We start from the raw sequence: 22743 nt of genomic DNA on the forward strand, positions 1-22743 counted from the left end.
GGCGTCAGCTGATACACAGACCACTTATGGTCGAACCCTCGTCAGTAGTTTCGAAGGCTGTCACATGACGTCAGGGGCTAAGGGGAGTGTCCTGCTACATAAGCATATCTCACCTTGAGATCACCCCAGTCAACAGGTAGCTGAGCTCGAGACAACACCCTCGCTCAGCTACAGCAGCAATGACAATTATGTTAGTGGACCAAACTTGCATGTAACACCTGAATAAAGCAACTGTTTATTCATCACATTTGATGCCGCTACAGCAGGATTTAGTCATAGAGAGTCACACAGCATGGAAACAGGTCCTTCAGCCCAACTTGCCCATGCCGAACAAGATATCTCACCTGCCGAGTTTGGCCCATATCCCTCTAAACCTTTCCTATCCATGTACCTATCCAAATGACTTTTAAATGTTGTTATAGTACCTGCCTCAGCTACCTTCTCTGGAAGCTAGTTCCATATACCCACTACCATCTGTGTGAAAAAAATTGCCCCTCAGGTTCCTATTCAATCTTTCCCCTGTCTCCTTAAACCTATGTCCTCTGGTTCTTGATTCCTAAAGTCTGGGTAAACAAAATACTGTGCTTCTACCCTATCATATACACCTCTATAAGATCATCCCACCTCATAATCTTGTACATCTCGATAAGATCAGCCCACATTCTCCTGCGCTCCAAGGAATAAAGTGCTACTCCATTTGACCAATGGAGTTAACACGAAATCCATGTCCACGTGCTCAGGGCCTGTGCTGCGCAGCTGACAGACGTCTGGACTGACATCTTCAACCTGTCACTTGCCCAAGCAGTTGTCCCCACGTGCCTTAAAACAACCTCCATCGTGCCAGTGCCAAAACACTCCACTGCGGCAAGCCTCAACGACTTCCGCCCAGTTGCACTTACCCCCATCATCACCAAGTGCTTCGAGAGGCTGGTCCTGGCACACCTCAAAAGCTGCCTACCCCCCACACTGGATCCCTATCAGTTTGCCTACCGCAAGAACAGGAGTACGGAGGATGCCATCTCAACGGCACTTCACTCCGCCCTCTCCCACCTCGACAACAGAGACACTTACATAAGAATGCTGTTCATCGATTACAGCTCAGCATTCAACACCATTATACCCTCTAAACTGATCACCAAACTCGGTAACCTAGGCATCGATCCCTCCCTCTGCAACTGGATACTGGACTTTCTAACCAACAGACCACAGTCTGTTAGGTTAGACAAGCACACCTCTTCAACCCTCACCCTGAACACCGGCGTTCCACAGGGCTGTGTGCTGAGCCCCCTCCTCTACTCCCTCTTCACCTATGACTGCACACCTGTACATGGTACTAACACCATCATCAAGTATGCAGATGATACAACGGTGATTGGCCTCATCAGCAACAACGATGAGTCGGCCTACAGGGAGGAGGTCCAGCACTTAGCAGGATGGTGCGCTGACAACAACCTGGCCCTTAACTCCAAGAAGACCAAGGAGCTCATTGTAGACTTCAGGAAGTCCAGGGGCGGCACGCACACCCCCATCCACATTAACGGGACGGAGGTGGAATGTGTTTCTAGCTTCAGGTTCCTGGGTGTTAACATCTCCGATGACCTCTCTTGGACCCACAATACCTCAACTCTGATCAAGAAGGCTCACCAGCGTCTCTTCTTCCTGAGGAGACTGAAGAAGGTCCATCTGTCTCCTCAGATTCTGGTGAACTTCTATCGCTGCACCATCGAGAGCATCCTTACCAACTGCATCACAGTATGGTATGGCAACTGCTCTGTCTCCGACCGGAAGGCATTGCAGAGGGTGGTGAAAATTGCCCAACGCATCACCGGTTCCTCGCTCCCCTCCATTGAGTCTGTCCAAAGCAAGCGTTGTCTGCGGAGGGCGCTCAGCATCGCCAAGGACTGCTCTCACCCCAACCATGGACTGTTTACCCTCCTACCATCCGGGAGGCGCTACAGGTCTCTCCGTTGCCGGACCAGCAGGTCCAGGAACAGCTCCTTCCCGGCGACTGTCACTCTACTCAACAACGTACCTCGGTGACTGCCAATCACCCCCCCCCCCCCCCGGACACTCCTCCCACAGGAAAAACACTATGTCTGTATATACGCTAATGTAAATATTTATTCAAATCATATGCTATGTCGCTCTTCCAGGGAGATGCTAAATGCATTTCGTTGTCTCTGTACTGTACACGGACAATGACAATTAAAGTTGAATCTGAATCTGATCTTTTCAAGGCCATATCAAGCCTGGCATGTTGAAATTGGGTTATTGTACATTCTGAAGGTACAGAGAATTCATACTCTTACAATGATGTGCCTCTACTCACCAAAACATCAAGACTGTTGAAGTAAATAATCTGTGTGCAGATGACAAGGGCGTATTGAGAGGGAAAAGCTCTACTTTTTCAACCGGATAGTGTGTTAATTTATAGAGGTGAAATAACCATGTACCTGTTCGACAACCACTGGGACATGGCCAGTCATCAAGTCCAGCTTCAGAGCCGATACCTGCAAAAATGACATGACAATAAACTCACTTGAACTTGAAATGATTCAATTTTTAAAATATATTCTTCGTTTTATCCTTCCACAGATTTCAGAAAAGAAATGTGGCAAGCAAACCTCGTTTTCTTTTGCTTTCAAGTGGCATAACGTGCCGTGGTTCAACGTCCTTGAGGAAACAAATCATGGCCAATTTCCACTCAAGACTAGAAACTTGCCCAGAGGGGAACTGCTCATGCAGTTGAACCACAGAGGAGTCACACGATTCATAAAACAAAAATTTAAATGCCTAGAGAAAAATATATTTACTCTGGGGATTATCCAAAGCAGTGGGTAACAAGCTTACCTCATTGCCTAAAGCAACAGTTTCCAGGTTTTGCTGAAGGTTACCCTTGAAGTACTCATCTGCCTCTCTGCGTGTTTCCGTCAATTGTAACTGCAATTCAGCAATTCGTTCATTTAGTCTTAACATCTCGGACCCGGTCCTCTGTTGCTGACTGGTTAATTCATATCGTAGTTGGTCGATTTCAACTTGCTTCTGACGTGTCTGTGGAGGAGGAGGGACAGCACATGTCCACGTTTAAATGGGAACATTTTAGAATTCCTCTTGTGGAACATCTGGTGCTGAAGAAGCCCAGCGGCTCCTTGCCCGGCCCGCTGCGTTTCTTCAGCGCTTTGTGTTTTGCTCAAGATTTCAACATCTGCAGTTCCTTGTTTAATTTGTTAGTTTTAGTTCAGAGATACAGCACGGAAACAGGCCCTTCGGCCCACCGAGACCGCGCCAAGCAGCGATTCACGTACATTAGCCCTATCCTACACATTGTCCTGTACGTATATCTTTGGAATGTGGGAGGGAACCAGAGAGCCCGGGGAAAACCTATGCGGTCACGGGGAGAATGGACAAACTCCGTACAGACAGCACCTGTAGTCAGGATCGAACCTGGGTCTCTGGTGCTGTAAGGCAGCAACTCTACCACTGCGCCACCCCATTTTCTTTGCATCTGAATGGCAATAGAAACAAGAGTACACCAATTGGTGCCTTTTCCTGGTATATCATTCAGGAAGGTGAACTCCGCATCAGTGGAGTTCCTTAATGTCTAATATATTCCTGGCTTAATTATATTTCATGAAAGAGCCCCACACCTTCTTTGGTGGAGGAAATTTAAGAAGTCACTCTGTGGGTGAAGAAATATTGCTGAATGGGTGGAGCAGAGACGAGAAACTAAATGGCCTAGCTATTTCATACATTCTGGGTGAGTCATAGAGTGATACAGCGTGGGAACAGGCCCTTTGGCCCTGTAGAAGAAAAAGTAAAATCTCCAGATGTTTAAATAAGGTAATGACAGGGTGTGCGGCTGTGGCATTTTTATATAATTGTATCTAACAAAAAGTAGTTGTTTACTGCATTGTATAACTGTCGGCTAAATCTGCTGCAAAGACAGAACTGGTGAGCAGTTAACAGCTGCCATCTCTCCATGATATCATGCAATAATACCTCTTGAAGTGAAACTCAAGGTCTCTGTTTTTCCTGTAATTTTCCTCTGTCAATTTCCTCGACAAGCCTAAATTGCCCACACCGGCCAACGTGTCCCAGCTACACTAAACTCACCTCCTCGCGTTTGGTCCATATCCCTCCAAACCTGTCCTATCCATGTACCTGTCTAACTGTTTCTTAAACGTTGGGACAGTCCCAGCCTCAACTACCTCCTCTGGCAGCTTGTTCCATACACCCACCACCCTGAGGGAAGGAGAAATTAATCAACCAATTGTTGGCGCAGCGGTAGAGTTGCAGCCTTACAGCGCCAGAGACCTGAGTTCGATCCTGATTACGGGTGATGTCTTTACGGAGTTTGTACATTCTTCCCTTGACCTGCGTGGGTTTTCTTCCAGGTACTCCGGTTTTAAGTTCAAGTTTACATTTGTTGTCACTGTACCAACTGGTTGGGTTGCCATACAGCCATACAAATAAAAAGAACACAACATACGATAGAATTTAATATGAACATCCCCACACAGCGGAATCAACGTTTCCCACTGTGGGGAAGGCAATAAAAGTTCAGTCATCTGCCTCCATGTTCATCCGTGGTCGGGGCCTATTAAGGTCTCCGCAATCGCCGCAACAGCGGCCCGATGTTTCAGGCCCTCTCGCCGGATGATGGAACTCCGGTGTCAGAAGAACACTCTCAGTGGCTTGGAGTTCCGAATCGCCGCTTCCTACCAGAGACCGCAGCTCCCGAAGTCCACAGGCCGAGCTGGGTGGAGCTCCACACGGCAATCCTCGGCGAAGGATCCCAGGGCTCGGCATTGTTAAAGTCAGCGACGCCCGCAGCTGGAAGCTCCGCAGACCACAGCTCCACGGTGTTGAAGTCGGCAGTCTCAGCACTCCGGAGCTCCAACACGGTGACCTCGGAAAGGCATCGCACTGCTCCGCGATGGTGCTTCAGTGCTGCGCAGCTGCAGAAGCTGAAGCTCTGGGCGGTCTTCGGCAGGAAAGGCCGCGCCAATCCAGATGGTAGGCCGCGAGGAGGGGCGAAGATGCGACTCGGAGGACAGATTGGGCTTGCGTATACAGAGGCCCGGGGAGCCGTTGGTGAGAGGAGGAGTTGCCTGGAGCTGTAAGTATAAAAACAGCGCGGGGCTTGCGTTTACAGAGGCCCGGGGAGCCGTTGGTGAGAGGAGGAGTTGCCTGGAGCTGTAAGTATAAAAACAGCGTGGGGCTTGCGTTTACAGAGGCCCGGGGAGCCGTTGGTGAGAGTAGGAGTTGCCTGGAGCTGTAAGTATAAAAACAGCGCGGGGCTTGCGTTTACAGAGGCCCGGGGAGCCGTTGGTGAGAGGAGGAGTTGCCTGGAGCTGTAAGTATAAAAACAGCGCGGGGCTTGCGTTTACAGAGGCCCGGGGAGCCGTTGGTGAGAGGAGGAGTTGCCTGGAGCTGTAAGTATAAAAACAGCGCGGGGCTTGCGTTTACAGAGGCCCGGGGAGCCGTTGGTGAGAGGAGGAGTTGCCTGGAGCTGTAAGTATAAAAACAGTGCGGGGCTTGCGTTTACAGAGGCCCGGGGAGCCGTTGGTGAGAGGAGGAGTTGCCTGGAGCTGTAAGTATAAAAACAGCGCGGGGCTTGCGTTTACAGAGGCCCGGGGAGCCGTTGGTGAGAGGAGGAGTTGCCTGGAGCTGTAAGTATAAAAACAGCGCGGGGCTTGCGTTTACAGAGGCCCGGGGAGCCGTTGGTGAGAGGAGGAGTTGCCTGGAGCTGTAAGTGTACCCAAATCTGTAACGTTCCATCTCACTTCCAGAGAAGGATTCTGGTGGAAGCCTCTGATTGGTGGAAGAGGATCAGAGGAAGCAGCTGATTGGTTTGTATCCCGGGTAAGGCTTTATTGTATTCGGATAAGGGGGAGAATGAGGGCCAGGGCAGTTTACTGTTCTGGATGTCAGATGTGGGAGGTCATGGAGTCTGAGTGCTCTCCAGACGTCCACATCTGCGCCAGGTGCGTCGAGATGGGGCTCCTAAGGGACCGCGTTAGGAACCTGGAGCAGCAACTCGATGACCTCTGTCTGCTCAGGGAGAGCGAGGAGGTCATAGAAAGGAGTTACAGGCAGGTGGTCACTCCAAGACCACGGGAGACAGAAAACTGGGTCACAGTTAGGAAGGGCAATGGGCAGAGGCAGGGACTGGTGAGTACCCCGGTGGCTGTACACCTTGAAAATAAGTACTCGTGTTTGAGTAAGGGTGGGGGAGACAGCCTACCTGGGGGCAGCAACAGCGGCCGGGCCTCTGGCACAGAGACCGGTCCTGTTGCTCAGAAGGGTAAGGAAAAGAAGAGGAGGGCAATTGTAATAGGGGACTCTATAGTCAGGGGGTCGGATAGGCGATTCTGTGGACGCAGACAGGAGTCCCGGATGGTAGTTTGCCTCCCTGGTGCCAGGGTCAGGGATGTGTCTGAACGTGTCCAAGAAATCCTGAAATGGGAGGGAGAGGAGCCTGAGGTTGTGGTGCATATAGGTACCAACGACATAGGTAAAAAAAGAGAAGAGGTCCTGAAAGAAGAATTTAGGGAGTTAGGTAGAGAGTTAAGGAGAAGGACTGGAAAGGTAACAATCTCAGGATTACTGCCTGTGCCACGCGACAGTGAGAGTAGGAATGGAGCGAGGTGGAGGATAAATGCGTGGATGAGAGACTGGTGCAGTGGGTATGGATTCAAGTTTCTGGATCATTGGGACCTCTTTTGGGGAAGGTGCGACCTGTACAGAAAGGACGGGTTGCACTTGAACGCAATATCCTGGCGGGGAGATTTGCAAAGGCTACTGGGGAGACTTTAAACTAGTATGGTTGGGGGGAGGGACTCAAATTGGGAAAGCTAGCAGTCAGTGTGTGAAGCAGGGGGCAGAGAATGGTAGCACTCTGACCCAAAATGTAGGGGAGAGAGAAGAAAAAGACAATAATCAGCGAATAAGAGAGGGTGGGTTTCTTAAATGTGTATATTTTAATGCTAGGAGCATTGTAAGAAAAGTGGATGAACTTAGAGCCTGGACTGACACCTGGAAGTATGATGGTGTGGCGATCAGTGAAACATGGTTGCAGGAGGGCTGTGATTGGAAACTAAATATTCCAGGATTTCATTGCTTCAGGTGTGATAGAATTGGAGGGCAAGAGGTGGAGGTGTTGCATTGCTTATCAGGGAAGATATTACAGCAGTGCTTTGGCAGGATAGATTAGAGGGCTCGTCTAGGGAGGCTATTTGGGTGGAACTGAGAAATGGGAAAGGGGTAGCAACACTTATAGGGGTGTATTATAGACCGCCAAATGGGGAGCGAGAATTGGAAGAGCAAATATGTAAGGAGATTGCAGATATTAGTAGTAAGCACAAGGTAGTGATTGTGGGAGATTTCAACTTTCCACACATAGACTGGGAAACACATTCTGTAAATGGGCTGGATGGGTTGGAGTTTGTAAAATGTGTGCAGGATAGTTTTTTGCAACAATACATAGAAGTACCTACTAGAGAAGGGGCGGTACTGGACCTCCTGTTAGGAAATGAGATGGGTCAGGTGGCAGAGGTATGCGTTGGGGAACAGTTCGGGTCCAGTGATCACAATACCATTAGTTTCAATATAATTATGGAGAGGGACAAAACTGGACCTAGGGTTGAGATTTTTGATTGGAGAAAGGCTAACTTTGAGGAGATGCGAAAGGATTTAAAAGGAGTAAATTGGGACAGTTTGTTTTATGGGAAAGATGTGGAAGAGAAATGAAGTACATTTAAAGGTGAAATTTTAAGAGTACAGAATCTTTGTCCCTGTTCGGTTGAAAGGAAATCGTAAAAATTGTAAAGAGCCATGGTTTTCAAGGGAAATTGGACACTTGGTTCGGAAAAAGAGGGAGATCTACAATAGTTATAGGCAGCATGGAGTAAATGAGGTGCTTGAGGAGTATAAAGAATGTAAAAAGAATCTTAAGAATGAAATTAGAAAAGCTAAAAGAAGATATGAGGTTGCTTTGGCAAGTAAGGTAAAAATAAATCCGAAGGGTTTCTACCGCTATATTAATAGCAAAAGGATAACGAGGGATAAAATTGGTCCATTAGAGAGTCAGAGTGGCCAACTATCTGCAGAGCCAAAAGAGATGGGGGAGATATTGAACAGTTTCTTTTCTTCGGTATTCACCAAGGAGAAGGATATTGAATTATGTGAGGTAAGGGAAACAAGTAGAGTAGCTATGGAAACTATGAGATTCAAAGAAGAGGAAGTACTGACACTTTTGAGAAATATAGAAGTGGATAAGTCTCCAGGTCCGGACAGGATATTCCCTAGGACATTGAGGGAAGTTAGTGTAGAAATAGCAGGGGCTATGGCAGAAATATTTCAAATGTCATTAGAAACGGGAATAGTGCCGGAGGATTGGCGTACTGCGCATGTTGTTCCATTGTTTAAAAAGGGGTCTAAGAGTAAACCTAGCAATTATAGACCTGTTAGTTTGACGTCAGTGGTGGGCAAATTAATGGAAAGAATACTTAGAGATAATATATATAAGCATCTGGATAAACAGGGTCTGATTAGGAACAGTTAACATGGATTTGTGCCTGGAAGGTCATGTTTAACTAATCTTCTTGAATTTTTTGAAGATGTTACTCGGGAAATTGATGAGGGTAAAGCAGTGGATGTTGTGTATATGGACTTCAGTAAGGCCTTTGACAAGGTTCCTCATGGAAGGTTGGTTAAGAAGGTTCGATGGTTGGGTATTAATGGTGGAGTAGCAAGATGGATTCAACAGTGGCTGAATGGGAGATGCCAGAGAGTAATGGTGGATGGTTGTTTGTCAGGTTGGAGGCCAGTGACGAGTGGGGTGCCACAGGGATCTGTGTTGGGTCCACTGTTGTTTGTCATGTACATCAATGATCTGGACGATGGCGTGGTAAATTGGATTAGTAAGTATGCAGATGATACTAAAATAGGTGGGGTTGCGGGTAATGAAGTAGAGTTTCAAAGTCTACAGAGAGATTTATGCCAGTTGGAAGAGTGGGCTGAAAGATGGCAGATGGAGTTTAATGCTGATAAGTGTGAGGTGCTACATCTTGGCAGGACAAATCAAAATAGGACGTACATGGTAAATGGTAGGGAATTGAAGAATGTAGGTGAACAGAGGGATCTGGGAATAACTGTGCACAGTTCCCTGAAAGTGGAATCTCATGTAGATAGGGTGGTAAAGAAAGCTTTTGGTGTGCTGGCCTTTATAAATCAGAGCATTGAGTATAGAAGTTGGGATGTAATGTTAAAATTGTACAAGGCATTGGTGAGGCCAATTCTGGAGTATGGTGTACAATTTTGGTCGCCTAATTATAGGAAGGATGTCAACAAAATAGAGAGAGTACAGAGGAGATTTACTAGAATGTTGCCTGGGTTTCAGCAACTAAGTTACAGAGAAAGGTTGAACAAGTTAGGGCTTTATTCTTTGGAGCGCAGAAGGTTAAGGGGGGACTTGATAGAGGTTTTTAAAATGATGAGAGGGATAGACAGAGTTGACGTGGAAAAGCTTTTCCCACTGAGAGTAGGGAAGATTCAAACAAGGGGACATGACTTGAGAATTAAGGGACTGAAGTTTAGGGGTAACATGAGGGGGAACTTCTTTACTCAGAGAGTGGTAGTTGTGTGGAATGAGCTTCCAGTGAAGGTGGTGGAGGCAGGTTCGTTTTTATCATTTAAAAATAAATTGGATAGTTATATGGATGGGAAAGGAATGGAGGGTTATGGTCTGAGCGCAGGTATATGGGACTAGGGGAGATTATGTGTTCGGCACGGACTAGAAGGGTCGAGATGGCCTGTTTCCGTGCTGTAATTGTTATATGGTTATATGGTTATATGGTTATTATAGATGCATTTCTCGACCAGGTAGTGACTAAGAAAACAGTTTCCCCCTTCCCCCCTCCCATCCCCCACATAAAAAGACCAAAAGACCTCCAAAACAAAACTTTTTGACGGACTAAAAATAAAATAAAGGATGAGAGAACGAACAGTTGTAGGCGGGGCAGCCATACTCAACGGCGCCACCCACTGGAATTCCTCCAAAGACGTATTGGTTTGTAGGCAAATTAGCTTGGTAAAATTGTAAAATTGTTCCTAGTGTGGGCAGCATAGTGTTAGTATACGGAGCGATCGCTGGTCTCTCGATGGGCCGAAGGGCCTGTTTCCTCATTGTATCTCTAAAACTAAAACAAAGATCTTATTAATATGTTATGCTGGAAATATAATCAGCTAAGGACAGTGTCACACTGAGATTTTACATCTGCGTGGCCTGCCAACAAGGATGGGATTTACAGGAGGCTCTGCCTCAAACCGTAGCCAGCATCAAAGACACACGTCACCTTGCACTCATATTGGGGTTAGTAAATGTTTTATTTTTTTGTTTATTATGTATTATCTAAGTGTATTATGTTACGGGCCAGTTCTGCTGCTGCAAGTAATGCCCCTGTCCCACTTAGGAAACCTGAACGGAAACCTCTGGAGACCTTGCGCCCCACCCAAGGTTTCCGTGAGGTTCCCGGAGGTCACTCTCCCTAATGGTGGAAAGTGGTTTCCGCGTAGTCGAGGCTTCTTCTATGTTCCTGCGATTATTTCAAAATAACCAAAACCGGCCTCGACTAAAAATAGGTTGCCGTTTGGTGGAAGCCAGTGGAGTGGGGTCGCTGTTTACTTACAGGCAGTCCAAGGCAATCTCCTTCGCTGACTGGCCATTTTGATTGGCTCATTGGAGTTTTCAGCAAAGATCCTGTAGGATCTTTGGTTTTCAGGACCTAGAAGATCCGCCGGAAGGTAAAATGCCCGCTAACTTTATTAAACTTCTTAAAACTGTCTCCACTCCTTCTCCCCCCCCCTTCTTTCCCCTTCGCCCCCCTTCTCTCCCCTTCTCTGTCCTTCTCTCCCCCCCTCTCTAAAGGACTTACCGTGCTCTGTGGCATCCGTTTACCTTCCTCTTCATCGCGCAGACAGCGCTCCTCCGCAGTCCCGGGCCCCCACCTTCGCGATGTGTGTGTGTGTGTGTGTGTGTGTGTGTGTGTGTGTGTGTGTGTGTGTGTGTGTGTGTGTGTGCGCGTGTGTGTGTGCGGTCAGTATCAAAGATCCTGCAGGATCTTTGGTCAGTAGATGCAGCTCACGCTTCGGTCGAGGCTTTCCAGGCGAGTGACCAAAACCTCTGGCTACTCATGGAAACATTGGGTGGGGCGCAAGGTCACCAGAGGTTTCCGTTCAGGTTTCGTAAGTGTGACAGGGGCATAAGAATTTCACCGTTTCATTGACGGTACAATTAAATACTCGTGACTCTTTTAATTTGACAATCATCAAGACTATGAAATGAATACTGGCCAATTGGCTTTGGAACTACACCCCAGTAAGTGTTGAAAGTGAAAGACAAATCGACTTTACCCAGGTGTGTGTTATCCAAATAATGGTAAAAATATTGAGGAATAAAGATCAGAAATGTATTCGCTGTTGTTAAACCACAATGCACGTAGCAATTTAGAAGTATCAACATGCACAATTGAAAATGGAAATAAGTTTGTTGCGTTCAATAATTCCCTGCCCCGCCAGAGGGTGCAGTGTTTACAACATTCACAAGCGTACGCTTCAGAATCAGTGACCTACTGGGAACGCCAGATATGTAGGAATCATTCTTTCCATAAATACCCAGAAAATTGTGTTGTGATATTAAGAATTTCCGAGTTCTTGAAGGTCTTTCAAGTCCAAGTTCTTGAAGGTCTTCCAAGTACAACTATAATTACTATTTAACAAATTTTGTGACTCCAGAAAAGTAATTATCTAAGTGTGGATTCTTTATAAATTCAGGGATGTTTTTACTTGTTGTGATTTGGGGTTGTCAATAATTTTGAAACCATGACCCAGCTGATAGGAAATTCTATGAATATGTTTGTACATGGGTTCACTCCCATAAAACATGTCATTTATTCCAAAGGACATTACCTGTTGCGTGAGCTGTGTTACCATGGAATCTAAATGCACAATCCTGGCTTCATACTTCTTAGCCGTAGCAGCTATTGAGATCTTTTCAGCACGAAGGCCACCTAGTAGTAAGGCAAGGAAGTGACAGATAGATGAAATACTCTGCAAAACCCCATCTACGCCTCTCATCATTCATATACTTCTAGGGCTGGTGAATCTGCATTGCACTCCCTCCATACCAGATCAGTGCACCAATGTGGACACGGTGCTCCAGGTCCTGCCTCACTGCAATAAAACATCTTGGCTCCTCTACTAAAAACCTCTTATAAAGAAGGTCAACACACTATTTATCTGGTGGGGCTGCTGCCTCACAGTGCTAGAGACATGGTTCAATCTTGGCTTCAGGTGCTGTCTGTGTGAAATTTGCACCTTCTCCCAGTAGCTGCATGGGTTTCCTCTGGGTGCTCCGGTTTTCTCCCAGGTCCCAAAGACGTGCGGGCTTGTGGGTTGATTGGCAGGTTTGTGGGTTGCCACTTGTGGTGTGTGACGAATGGATACAAGGATGGGGTGACATGGGGCTGGTGTGGGTGAGTGATCAATTGTCGCCGTGGACTTGGTAGACTGAGGGGCCCGTTTCCAGGATGTATTTTTCAATCCAAAACTAGAAGAAACAGTATGTTTTTAAGGTACGTTGAAGAAACAACATATTGTTAAGGTACATTCATGCGTCAAATTTCTGTTGTGATCGCTGAGTGAAAGATGTGAATATGTAATATTTGATGTGAATATATGATTCTGTTCCATTCTGTTTGTAGTTTGTTTGTTTGTTTGTTTGTTTGCACAATCCACGAGCATTGCCACTTTTCATTTCACTGCACATCTCGTATGTGTATGTGACGAATAAACTTGACTTGACTTGAATTGATTACGGCCTTAAATTCCACCATTAAGATTTTGAGTGAAAGTCATTATTAATACCTCAATAAGTATTATCAGAAGACAGAATGTCCGATCTTAAGAAATCAATTGCAGTTCTTCAAATAGAGAACTAAATCTTTATTTTTGAAGCATATGTTTCAAGTGTGTAAAAGGGAAAATAATTGATAAAAAATATAATAATGATCATGGTGAAAATAATAATTCCTGGTAATTGGTTAATAATATCACAGAACATTACTGTGTGCTAATCTCTGGCTTGCATCTAAAATATACTAATATACTTATTAAGGCTACAATGTGAACCAGCAGAATGCAGCATTTTTGTCACTTTTGAAAATTGAGAAAAACGCATGATTTATGACCTAAACAATAAGTGCTGGAGGAACTCAGCAGGTCAGGCAGCATCTGTGGAGGGAATGGACAGACGATGTTTTAGGTTAGGACCTTTCCTCGGACTCTCAGTCAGTCCATTCCCTTCACAGGTGCTGCCTGACCCACTGAGTTCCCCCAGTAGTTTGTCTTTTGCTCAAGATTCTAGCATCTGCAATACCTTGTGTGTATTATACACAACCTAATGGGGAAGTAATTAAACTTTAGACGTTAGAGAGAATATTAGCACTGCTGCACTCCCTCTGAACATTGGGTTCCACCTTGAATGTGCAAAGACGATGATTGATATATTTGCATGGCAACCACAGGTGAATCTTTGACCCAAATTTTCCAAAAACACAAATGTTCCCAACGTTAGAGCATTCTCACCTATAGTCTCGTTTAAAGTGCGTGTGTGGTTTTGGAGATAGGCATTGTCTGCAGTAACTGGGAGGCCTGAAGGCTGCCTCTTGATCTTGCCTGAAGCTCTTGAAGTGTCCTCCAGTTGTTCTTCCAACTTTCTGCACTTCTGCTTCAGTTCATGAACTTCACCTTCCAGAGATTTTGTATATTCTGGAACAAAACACTTACATTTTAGTTTGCAAATACGCAGCAATTTCCCTTTTCAAAAGAATATTGCATCACTTTGTGGAAATACTATAAAGAACCACAGAGTATGTTGAAAATGGTCAGGATGCAGCTGGGAAGAGAAGCAGAGTTAACGGATTTGGCCACTGATTTTTCTTCATAGTCGTGATGAGGCATGACCCGAGTATATCTAGTATTTTGTGTGTCCATTTTGCATTCATTTTGCTTAGGTTCAGGTTACTGTAAGATGTGAATCTGAGCTGTGCTTGTCGTAAAAGCCCCATGTTCAATACCGGATCCATACAGTTTTAAATAGATGAGAGAAAGAATGATTCAGTGGATTTCTGAAATTATAAAATGCCCAATATGACTTTGATTCCAGCTACGCTAGGCGGCACAGAATCTGGCTTCTTCCATCATCGACAGGCAATGAAGACAATGAAGAGGATGGCTGATGTTTCCTTGCCCCAAAAGAGCTTCAGGAAATTTGCAACACCATCAGTCTGGTTAAAACCATTTAGATTCATAGAGCATGGAAGCTGGCCCTTCGGTCCAATTCATTCACACAACCAAAGATGCCCCATGCCAGCTAGCATCTCCTGCCTGGGTTTGGGCCATATCCCTCAAAACCTTTTGATATACCCGTCCAATGACTTTTAAATGTTGTTATAGTACCTGCCTCAGCTACCTCCTCTGGAGCTTGTTCCATATACTGTACCCACCACCCTCTGTGTAAAGTTTCTCCTTGGATTTCCACTAAATCTTTTCCCTCTCACCTTAAACCAATGTCCTCTATTTCTTGATTTCCCTACCATGGGGAAAAATCTGTGCAAAAAAGCCTATCTATTCCTCTCATGATTTTACACACCTTTATAAGATCACTCCTTAGCCTCCTGCACTCCAATGAATAAACTCCGAGCCTGCCCAACTTCTCCATACTGCTCAGGCCCTCGTCCTGAATCTCAGACCAAGAATCAAAGTTGGTCTTTTCAATCAGTGCCATTGGGCATATTAATTTAATTTGAAGACACTTTGATTTCTTTTTCACTATTGCAGGAAGAAAGGTTTAAATGATGTTTGATTACCTGGTGTTATGACAGCTTTAGGCGATTCTTTGTGGCTCCTGAGTGATCCCGAGTCATCAAGTAGTTTGCCTGTGGATTGACTGGCAGGGATTTGCTCGCTCAGGCTTTCCATCTCCTTCCTCATCTGGGTGATGACTGTTCTCAGGTTTAAGTTCTGCTGTTGGAGGTTCTGAATGATATCTGAGGGGAAACCATCATCATCTCTGTCTCGTCTCACAGGTTCTGTAACCTGATAATTGAAGACAAAATGTGGTGATTGCAACATTAGATAACCCCAATACAGTTATTGCTTGAGTACAACACAAAGTGCTGGAGTAACTCAGCAAGTCAGGCAGCATCTCCAGAGGACATGGATAGGCAACATTTTGGGTCAGTGAGGGGTGGGGCAAGGAGAGAGGGGAAAGAAAGTTTGAAAAGGGGTGGGTGCAGTCAAAAGCCGGGCAAATGATAGGTGGAATGTGTAGGAAGGAAATGCAGATGGTGGTTTAAACCAAAGATAGACACCAAAGGCGGGAGTGATAGGTGGATATTGGTGAGGAGGCAGATGGATGGACAAGCTGTTTTACAAACTTGAATCGCTCCCCATTAAAGACCTGTGCCAGCAGCCTCTATCTGAAAGGATCTCTCACTTATACCCCACTGTGACCTTTGTATCTACCAGTGCACTTTATTATCAGTGCACTAAGGCATTTGCGTTTTATCATACATCATAGTTACTGATGGTAACGTGACCCTTCTGATGCTCTTGCATCTGAGTCATAGGACAAAGGCTCAACTCACACTCCTGGACGAGCATATCATCTTCTGCACTAACATTTCAGTGCAGTAGCTCGGGGCTGGGGTTGGTGCAGGAACGCATAAGTGATAATTGCTCATTTCTAAGCTTCCCCCCAGTCTAGTTTCAGTAAAAACACTGAATCAAGCACTTGAAACAACTAAATTTTATTTTGCCAAAAGCGTGTCACAGATCACACACTGTACCTATCCCACCGCAGGTTCGATCCTCGCGTCTGCCTGTTCAAGCCCTCTAGGCCTCGCTCAGACAGAGGCACTCCAGAAGTTTACGTGGTCCCAAACGCTCTTCCAGAAGATCGATGCTGAGCCTCGTGATCACGGACTTTTATGTCCCGGGACCTCGAGGGGCTGAACCACATGGTTGTGGTCTCTCAATAACCCAATTACAGATATCGATTAACCCCATACATAACAGGCATTTCCCTAACCCAATGATACAACAGTATTCAACAATACAATACATTGTATTCACAACGGACTTCGAGATGAAGTCAACTTGGAAACATTTATCCTGATTAACAGAAAACACAGACAAGGCTCAACACCTCATCCAATCAACACTTGGCAAAGTCAGACTCTGCAACATTATTTACAACTATTTACAAGGTGTATGTCTGGTTTGCAGCCATTCAATTCATTCTATGCATTTTGCACCAGATTGACAGGGTTTGCAGAGATTCCCATTCTTTGCTTGTAAATTGTATCTAACTCCAGACACCCTGGCACGTCTTTGCACATGTCCCAGCTCTGCAGAGAGTAATTCCAATTTGACTAAATCTCCCAGCAACCCTGAAACGTAACCCCATTTTGAAGTCCTAGCTGGTCCAATTTAGCCAGGATTAACATAAGGAGCACTTAAGGGAGCGGCAGATCGTAAAGTCATCAGACATCGAGGCAGAAGGCGGCCTTTAATTAGCCACCTAGAAATGCGCTTTTGATTTATGAATAGCTTTGACATTCGGGACCGTCATAAAACAAAAGACTAACAGCAGCTGTCTGAATAGTATGCATAATGAAATGTTTGGCATCTGAAACCAGCTGTGAGAATTACATTCTCTTTGGCAAGATGGCAGCGTACTCAAAATGGCAAACGTATGTTATGTGGGTCTTGTTAATGACCTGCTGATAAAAAGAGTAAATCAAATAAGCTGGGCAGCTCAGACGAGTTGCACCATGCGGTAGTGAAAACTGATTAAAAATGCAACCACCTTTGATGTTGTTTCCAAACATAGGATATGGTAAATAATGTTGCAGTGACTGTTAAAGCCATGGTAATTCTGAGCTTCCGATGGCATGTGGCTTCAAAGATCCCTGGTGAGCTTTTCCTCTCAGAGGTGCTTCACATCTTCCACATTCCACACACTTTAAAATGCAGGTGTTCTCTCCAGTAAAAAAAATTTACGGGTGAAATAAGCTGCCTACCAAATGCTGCATGCAAAGACTGGGATTTAGGGATTTTGGCAAACCTGCACAGTAAAATTCCCAGATACATCTCAAATATTTCTTAGTAGCAAAGTGTTTAGTGACACAGGAACGCATGAGGCTGCAGAGAGTGGTGGACTCAGCCCGGTCCACCACAGGCACAGCCCTCCCCACCATCAAAAGCATCTACACCAGGCACGGTCTCAAGAAGGTGGCTTCTATCATCAAGGATCCCCACCATCTAGGCTGGGCCCTCTTCTCACTGCTACCGTCGGGCAGGAGGTGCAGAAGCCTGAAGTCCCACACCAGGTCCAGGAACAGCTTACATTCCTACAGCCATCAGGTTCTTCAACTGACCCGCACAACCCTAATCCTATATCAGTAACGGAACAAGACGGATTATTTTTTGCACTAGCGTGGAATTGTTTTCTAATTCTGTTTTGCACTAATGCCTTGTTTCTGCACAATAATTTACTTTTTCATAACTTGTATATGTTTCATGACTTGTCTGAGTCTATGTGTCTGTGATGCTGCTGCAAGCTAGATTTTCATAACTATCTCACCATACTTGTGTATATGACTGTCTAATAACCCTCCTCACCTGTGTCGGCCTACTACCTGCCAGGCATGGATCATGACAGAAGCCTCCTCGTGGCCATCCCCAGAAACGATGACACGATGCCCTCTGTGATGCATCGGGCGACCAATTCTGTCAACACGTTGGATGGCGACAGAAGCCAACAGCGAGCTACACGTCTGACACACGAGCGAACGAACCTGCCAGGCATAATCCTGCCCTTCTTCTCTGCCAGCTTCCCCCTCCCGACTACAATCAGTCTGAAGAAGGGTCCCGACCCAAAACATTACTTATCGTGGCTATCCCTCGAGGTCGAGGATGATGGTCTACGTTCTGTTGTTTTTATGGACGCTCAGGTGGCTTACGTCCAATCCTGGCTTTGAAAGTTCTTCGGCATTCAGGACAGGTAATTCCAGGTGGCAGATCGAGCTTTGGTTGTTGCTGCCTCTCGTTCCGTTTTCTTCTCTTTTCTTCTAATTCTGCGCATCTGTTGGCTTCGAAGGTCGCTGTTCCTTCTTGGATGATGGTCCGTCAGAGTTTCCGGTCCTTGGCATTGGTTTCCCAATTGTCGATGTCGATTTCACATTTCTTCATGCCGGCTGTTCAGGCATCATTGAATCTCTTCTATTTACGTTTGCATTCTTTAAGTTGGGAGTAGGAGGTTTGCTTTGGTAGACGCTCGATTTCCATCCGAACAACATGACCGACCCATCTTAGTTGGTGCTTGATTATGATGACGAATGCTTCGATGCTAGGTGTTTTTGCTTCATTCGGCATGATGACGTTGGTTCTTCTGTCTTCCCAGTTGATATTTAAGCTGCTTCAAAGACATAGTTGATAGAACTTTTCAAGTGTTTTCAGATGGCGTCGGTATGTTGTCCAAGTTTCAGATGCATCCAGGAGCATTGGAATCACCACTGCCCAGTACACTAACAGTTTGATGTCTGTTCGGATGTCACGATTTTGAAAGACTCTCGTTCAAAGACGTCCAAAAGCTGTTCCAGCACACTTAATATGATGTTGGATCTCGTCATCAAGGTCGACATTGGAGGAGAGGTGACTTCCAAGGTACGGAAAGTGATCCACATTTTCCAGGGTTGTTTTACAAGGTTGAATTGATGGTTCTTTCCGATTTATCTCAGTTGGTGACGATTGGTAGATAACCTGAGCCTTCTTGGAGTTGATGGTAAGTTCAAGTTTCGTGTAGGCACTGTTGAAGGCAGCCAGGATCTGTCGCAGATGATTTTCTGAGAGAGCTGCAACACAATTGTCGTCTGCGTATTGGAACTCGATGAGGGAGCTCATAGATGTCTTAGTTTTGGACTTGGGCAAGATTGAAAAGTCTGCCACCTGTTCTGTAGACAATTTCGATTCCTGGGGGTAGGTTGTCCTTGATGATGTGGATGGTTGTCGCAATGAAGATGGTGAACAGTGTTGGGGCAATCACGCAAGGATCTTCTCAACTAAAAGCTTGAGTCGATTGTTCATGATGCAGGCGAGGGCCTTGCCTGCTGTTCCTAACAGGGAAATTCCATGAATAGTTTCCGCAGTCAGATCGATCGCCTTTCCTTTCGTAGATGGTAACGATTGCTGAGTCTCTAAAGTCTCCTGGTACATCTTCAGATCTTGATGAGAAGTTGATGCAGTTGTAATGTAGCAGGTTACCTCCAATTTTGTCGACCTCGGCTGGTATTCCGTCAAGTCCAGCTGCCTTGTTGTTTTTCAAGGTTTTAATGGCTTCCTTGACTTCTTCAAGTGGTTGTATTCTGCTTAGGCAGTTGTCCACACCTGTTGACAACTCCCTAAGCTTTGATCACATTCCTGTCAAATGAGGCGGTTTGATTTAGATCTTCAAATAATCTAGAATTGATGTCAGCATTGTTCTTCAAGATGGTTGACCCATCTTTGCTTTTGAGAGGGGCTTGACCATGAATGGATGGACCAAAAATGGCTTTGGTTGCGTTGAAAAAGCCTTGGGCGTCTGCTAGTTGTTGGATTTCCTGAGTTTTCTCCCTCCACCATTGGTTTTTCAGGTTTCGGGTGCTCTCCTGGACTGCAGCCTTGCATTCTTGATAGCACTTCCTTTTGGAAGCTGACTGTTAGTAATTTTGTAAGGAGATAAAAGTTTTTCTCTTTTCATCGATGAGTTGTTGGAGTTGTTTGTCATTATCATCGAACCAATCCTGATGGGTTTTTTACTTGAACCCAATTTCACCAAATACACTGGAGCATTTCAACAGCCAGCTGCTTGCGTCTCGCTTACTAACTAGTGCCCTAGCGAGAGAGAGAGAGAGTCTTTGTGTAGTACCATAATACCATGTAAAGGGTGGCATGCATATTTGTGTGGTGAAGTTATAAATGGCATGAATTAATAAGGGTTAATCTACAGAGTGTTCCATTGGCGTTGACCTTGCCAACTCCTTCCTTGACGATTGTTCCGGTCCAGAACCTATGATCTTTCCCAACTCTGGCATTGAAGTCTCCTAAGAGAATGATCTTGTCATCATTGGGAACAGAGAAAAGGACGTCGTCAAGTTGGACGTAGAAGTTCTCCTTTACTTCGTCTTCAGTGTCCAGATTTGAAGCATTGGCGCTGATGATGGTGGTGTACTAGTTCTTGACGAGCTGGATTTGTGGAGTTATAAGACGTTCATTGATTCCCAGTGGTTGCTCTGTCAACTTCTGAAGTAGGCGGTTTCAGATGGTAAAACCCACTCCGTGGATCCTCTTGCCATTGGAACAAATACACTATATAAGGGGTATCCTTAGTAATATTCTTGCATCTCTCTGCCGATATCTGGTAACAGTTTCTTTTGTTGTAAAAGTTTAGAATATTTTGAGGCAGATTTTAGAGATTTTAGGAAAATCCAGTCTAGTCTTTTGCATAGTTTATTTTTGCTGGTTTATACCGAAGATGGATAGAAAATGCTGGAGTAACTTAGCGGGTCAGGCAGCATTTCCGGAGAAAAAGAATAGGTGAGCTTTTGGGTCAGAATCTTTCTTTAAACTGAAAGTAGAGGAGGGGGGGGGGGGGGGGGGGGGGGGGGCGCGGGGAAATAAACAGGAGGCGAGAAAAGGCCAGAAGAAGTCAGGGCCAGCCACAGATGATCTCAAGAAGGGTGGAGCCCATAATGGCCAATTTGTTGGCTGGGGAAGGTGTGATAGGTGAGTTGATCATGGGGAACAACAGGTGAGTTGATCATGGGGAACAAGGATATGGCGGACCAATTGAATAACTACTTTGGTTCCGTCTTACCTAAGGAAGACATAAATAATCTGCCGGAAATAGCAGGGGACCGCGGGTCAAAGGAGTTGGAGGAATTGAGTGAAATCCATGTTAGCCGGGAAGTGGTGTTGGGTAAATTGAATGGATTAAAGGCCGATAAATCCCCAGGGCCAGATAGGCTGCATCCCAGAGTACTTAAGGAAGTAGCTCCAGAAATAGTGGATGCATTAGTAATAATCTTTCAAAATTCTTTAGATTCTGGAGTAGTTCCTGAGGATTGGCGGGTAGCAAACGTAACCCCACTTTTTAAGAAGGGAGGGAGAGAGAAAACGGGGAATTACAGACCAGTTAGTCTAACATAGGTAGTGGGGAAACTGCTAGTCAGTTATTAAAGATGGGATAGCAGCACATTTGGAAAGTGGTGAAATCATTGGACAAAGTCAGCATGGATTTACAAAAGGTAAATCATGTCTGACGAATCTTATAGAATTTTTCAAGGATGTAACTAGTAGCGTGGATAGGGGAGAACCAGTGGATGTGGTGTACCTGGACTTCCAGAAGGCTTACGACAAGGTCCCATATAAGAGATTAGTATACAAACTTAAAGCACACGGCATTGGGGGTTCAGTATTGATGTGGATAGAGAACTGGCTGGCAAACAGGAAGCAAAGAGTTGGAGTAAACGGGTCCTTTTCACAATGGCAGGCAGTGACTAGTGGGGTACCGCAAGGCTCAGTGCTGGGACCCCAGCTATTTACAATATATATTAATGATCTGGATGAGGGAATTGAAGGCAATATCTCCAAGTTTGCGGATGACACTAAGCTGGGGGGCAGTGTTAGCTGTGAGGAGGATGCTAGGAGACTGCAAGGTGACTTGGATAGGCTGGGTGAGTGGGCAAATGTTTGGCAGATGCAGTATAATGTGGATAAATGTGAGGTTATCCATTTTGGTGGCAAAAACAGGAAAGCAGACTATTATCTAAATGGTGGCCGACTAGGAAAAGGGGAGATGCAGCGAGACCTGGGTGTCATGGTACACCAGTCATTGAAAGTAGGCATGCAGGTGCAGCAGGCAGTGAAGAAAGCGAATGGTATGTTAGCTTTCATAGCAAAAGGATTTGAGTATAGGAGCAGGGAGGTTCTACTGCAGTTGTACAGGGTCTTGGTGAGACCACACCTGGAGTATTGCGTACAGTTTTGGTCTCCAAATCTGAGGAAGGACATTATTGCCATAGAGGGAGTGCAGAGAAGGTTCACCAGACTGATTCCTGGGATGTCAGGACTGTCTTATGAAGAAAGACTGGATAGACTTGGTTTATACTCACTAGAATTTAGGAGATTGAGAGGGGATCTTATAGAAACTTATAAAATTCTTAAGGGGTTGGACAGGCTAGATGCAGGAAGATTGCTCCCGATGTTGGGGAAGTCCAGGACAAGGGGTCACAGCTTAAGGATAAGGGGGAAATCCTTTAAAACCGAGATGAGATGAACTTTTTTCACACAGAGAGTGGTGAATCTCTGGAACTCTCTGCCACAGAGGGTAGTCGAGGCCAGTTCATTGGCTATATTTAAGAGGGAGTTAGATGTGGCCCTTGTGGCTAAGGGGATCAGAGGGTATGGAGAGAAGGCAGGTACGGGATACTGAGTTGGATGATCAGCCATGATCATATTGAATGGCGGTGCAGGCTCGAAGGGCCGAATGGCCTACTCCTGCACCTAATTTCTATGTTTCTATAACAAGAGGGATACAAGGATGCGATCAGTAGAACTGGTAGGATGACTACGGTGGGG

At 45.5% G+C, this 22743-nt stretch overlaps 1 protein-coding gene across 1 annotated transcript in view; it reads right to left on the reverse strand.

Moving 5' to 3' along the window:
* The window catches only part of ccdc57 (coiled-coil domain containing 57), a 98796-nt gene that overhangs the window by 13991 nt on the left and 62062 nt on the right, over positions 1 to 22743 (reverse strand). Inside the window, 5 exon segments of the mRNA XM_033044575.1 lie at positions 2454 to 2510; positions 2851 to 3051; positions 11971 to 12071; positions 13648 to 13830; positions 14931 to 15159. Coding sequence (XP_032900466.1) covers positions 2454 to 2510; positions 2851 to 3051; positions 11971 to 12071; positions 13648 to 13830; positions 14931 to 15159 — 771 coding nt within the window.

This window comes from Amblyraja radiata, chromosome 26, assembly GCF_010909765.2.
Source record: "Amblyraja radiata isolate CabotCenter1 chromosome 26, sAmbRad1.1.pri, whole genome shotgun sequence".
Classification (NCBI taxonomy): domain Eukaryota; kingdom Metazoa; phylum Chordata; class Chondrichthyes; order Rajiformes; family Rajidae; genus Amblyraja; species Amblyraja radiata.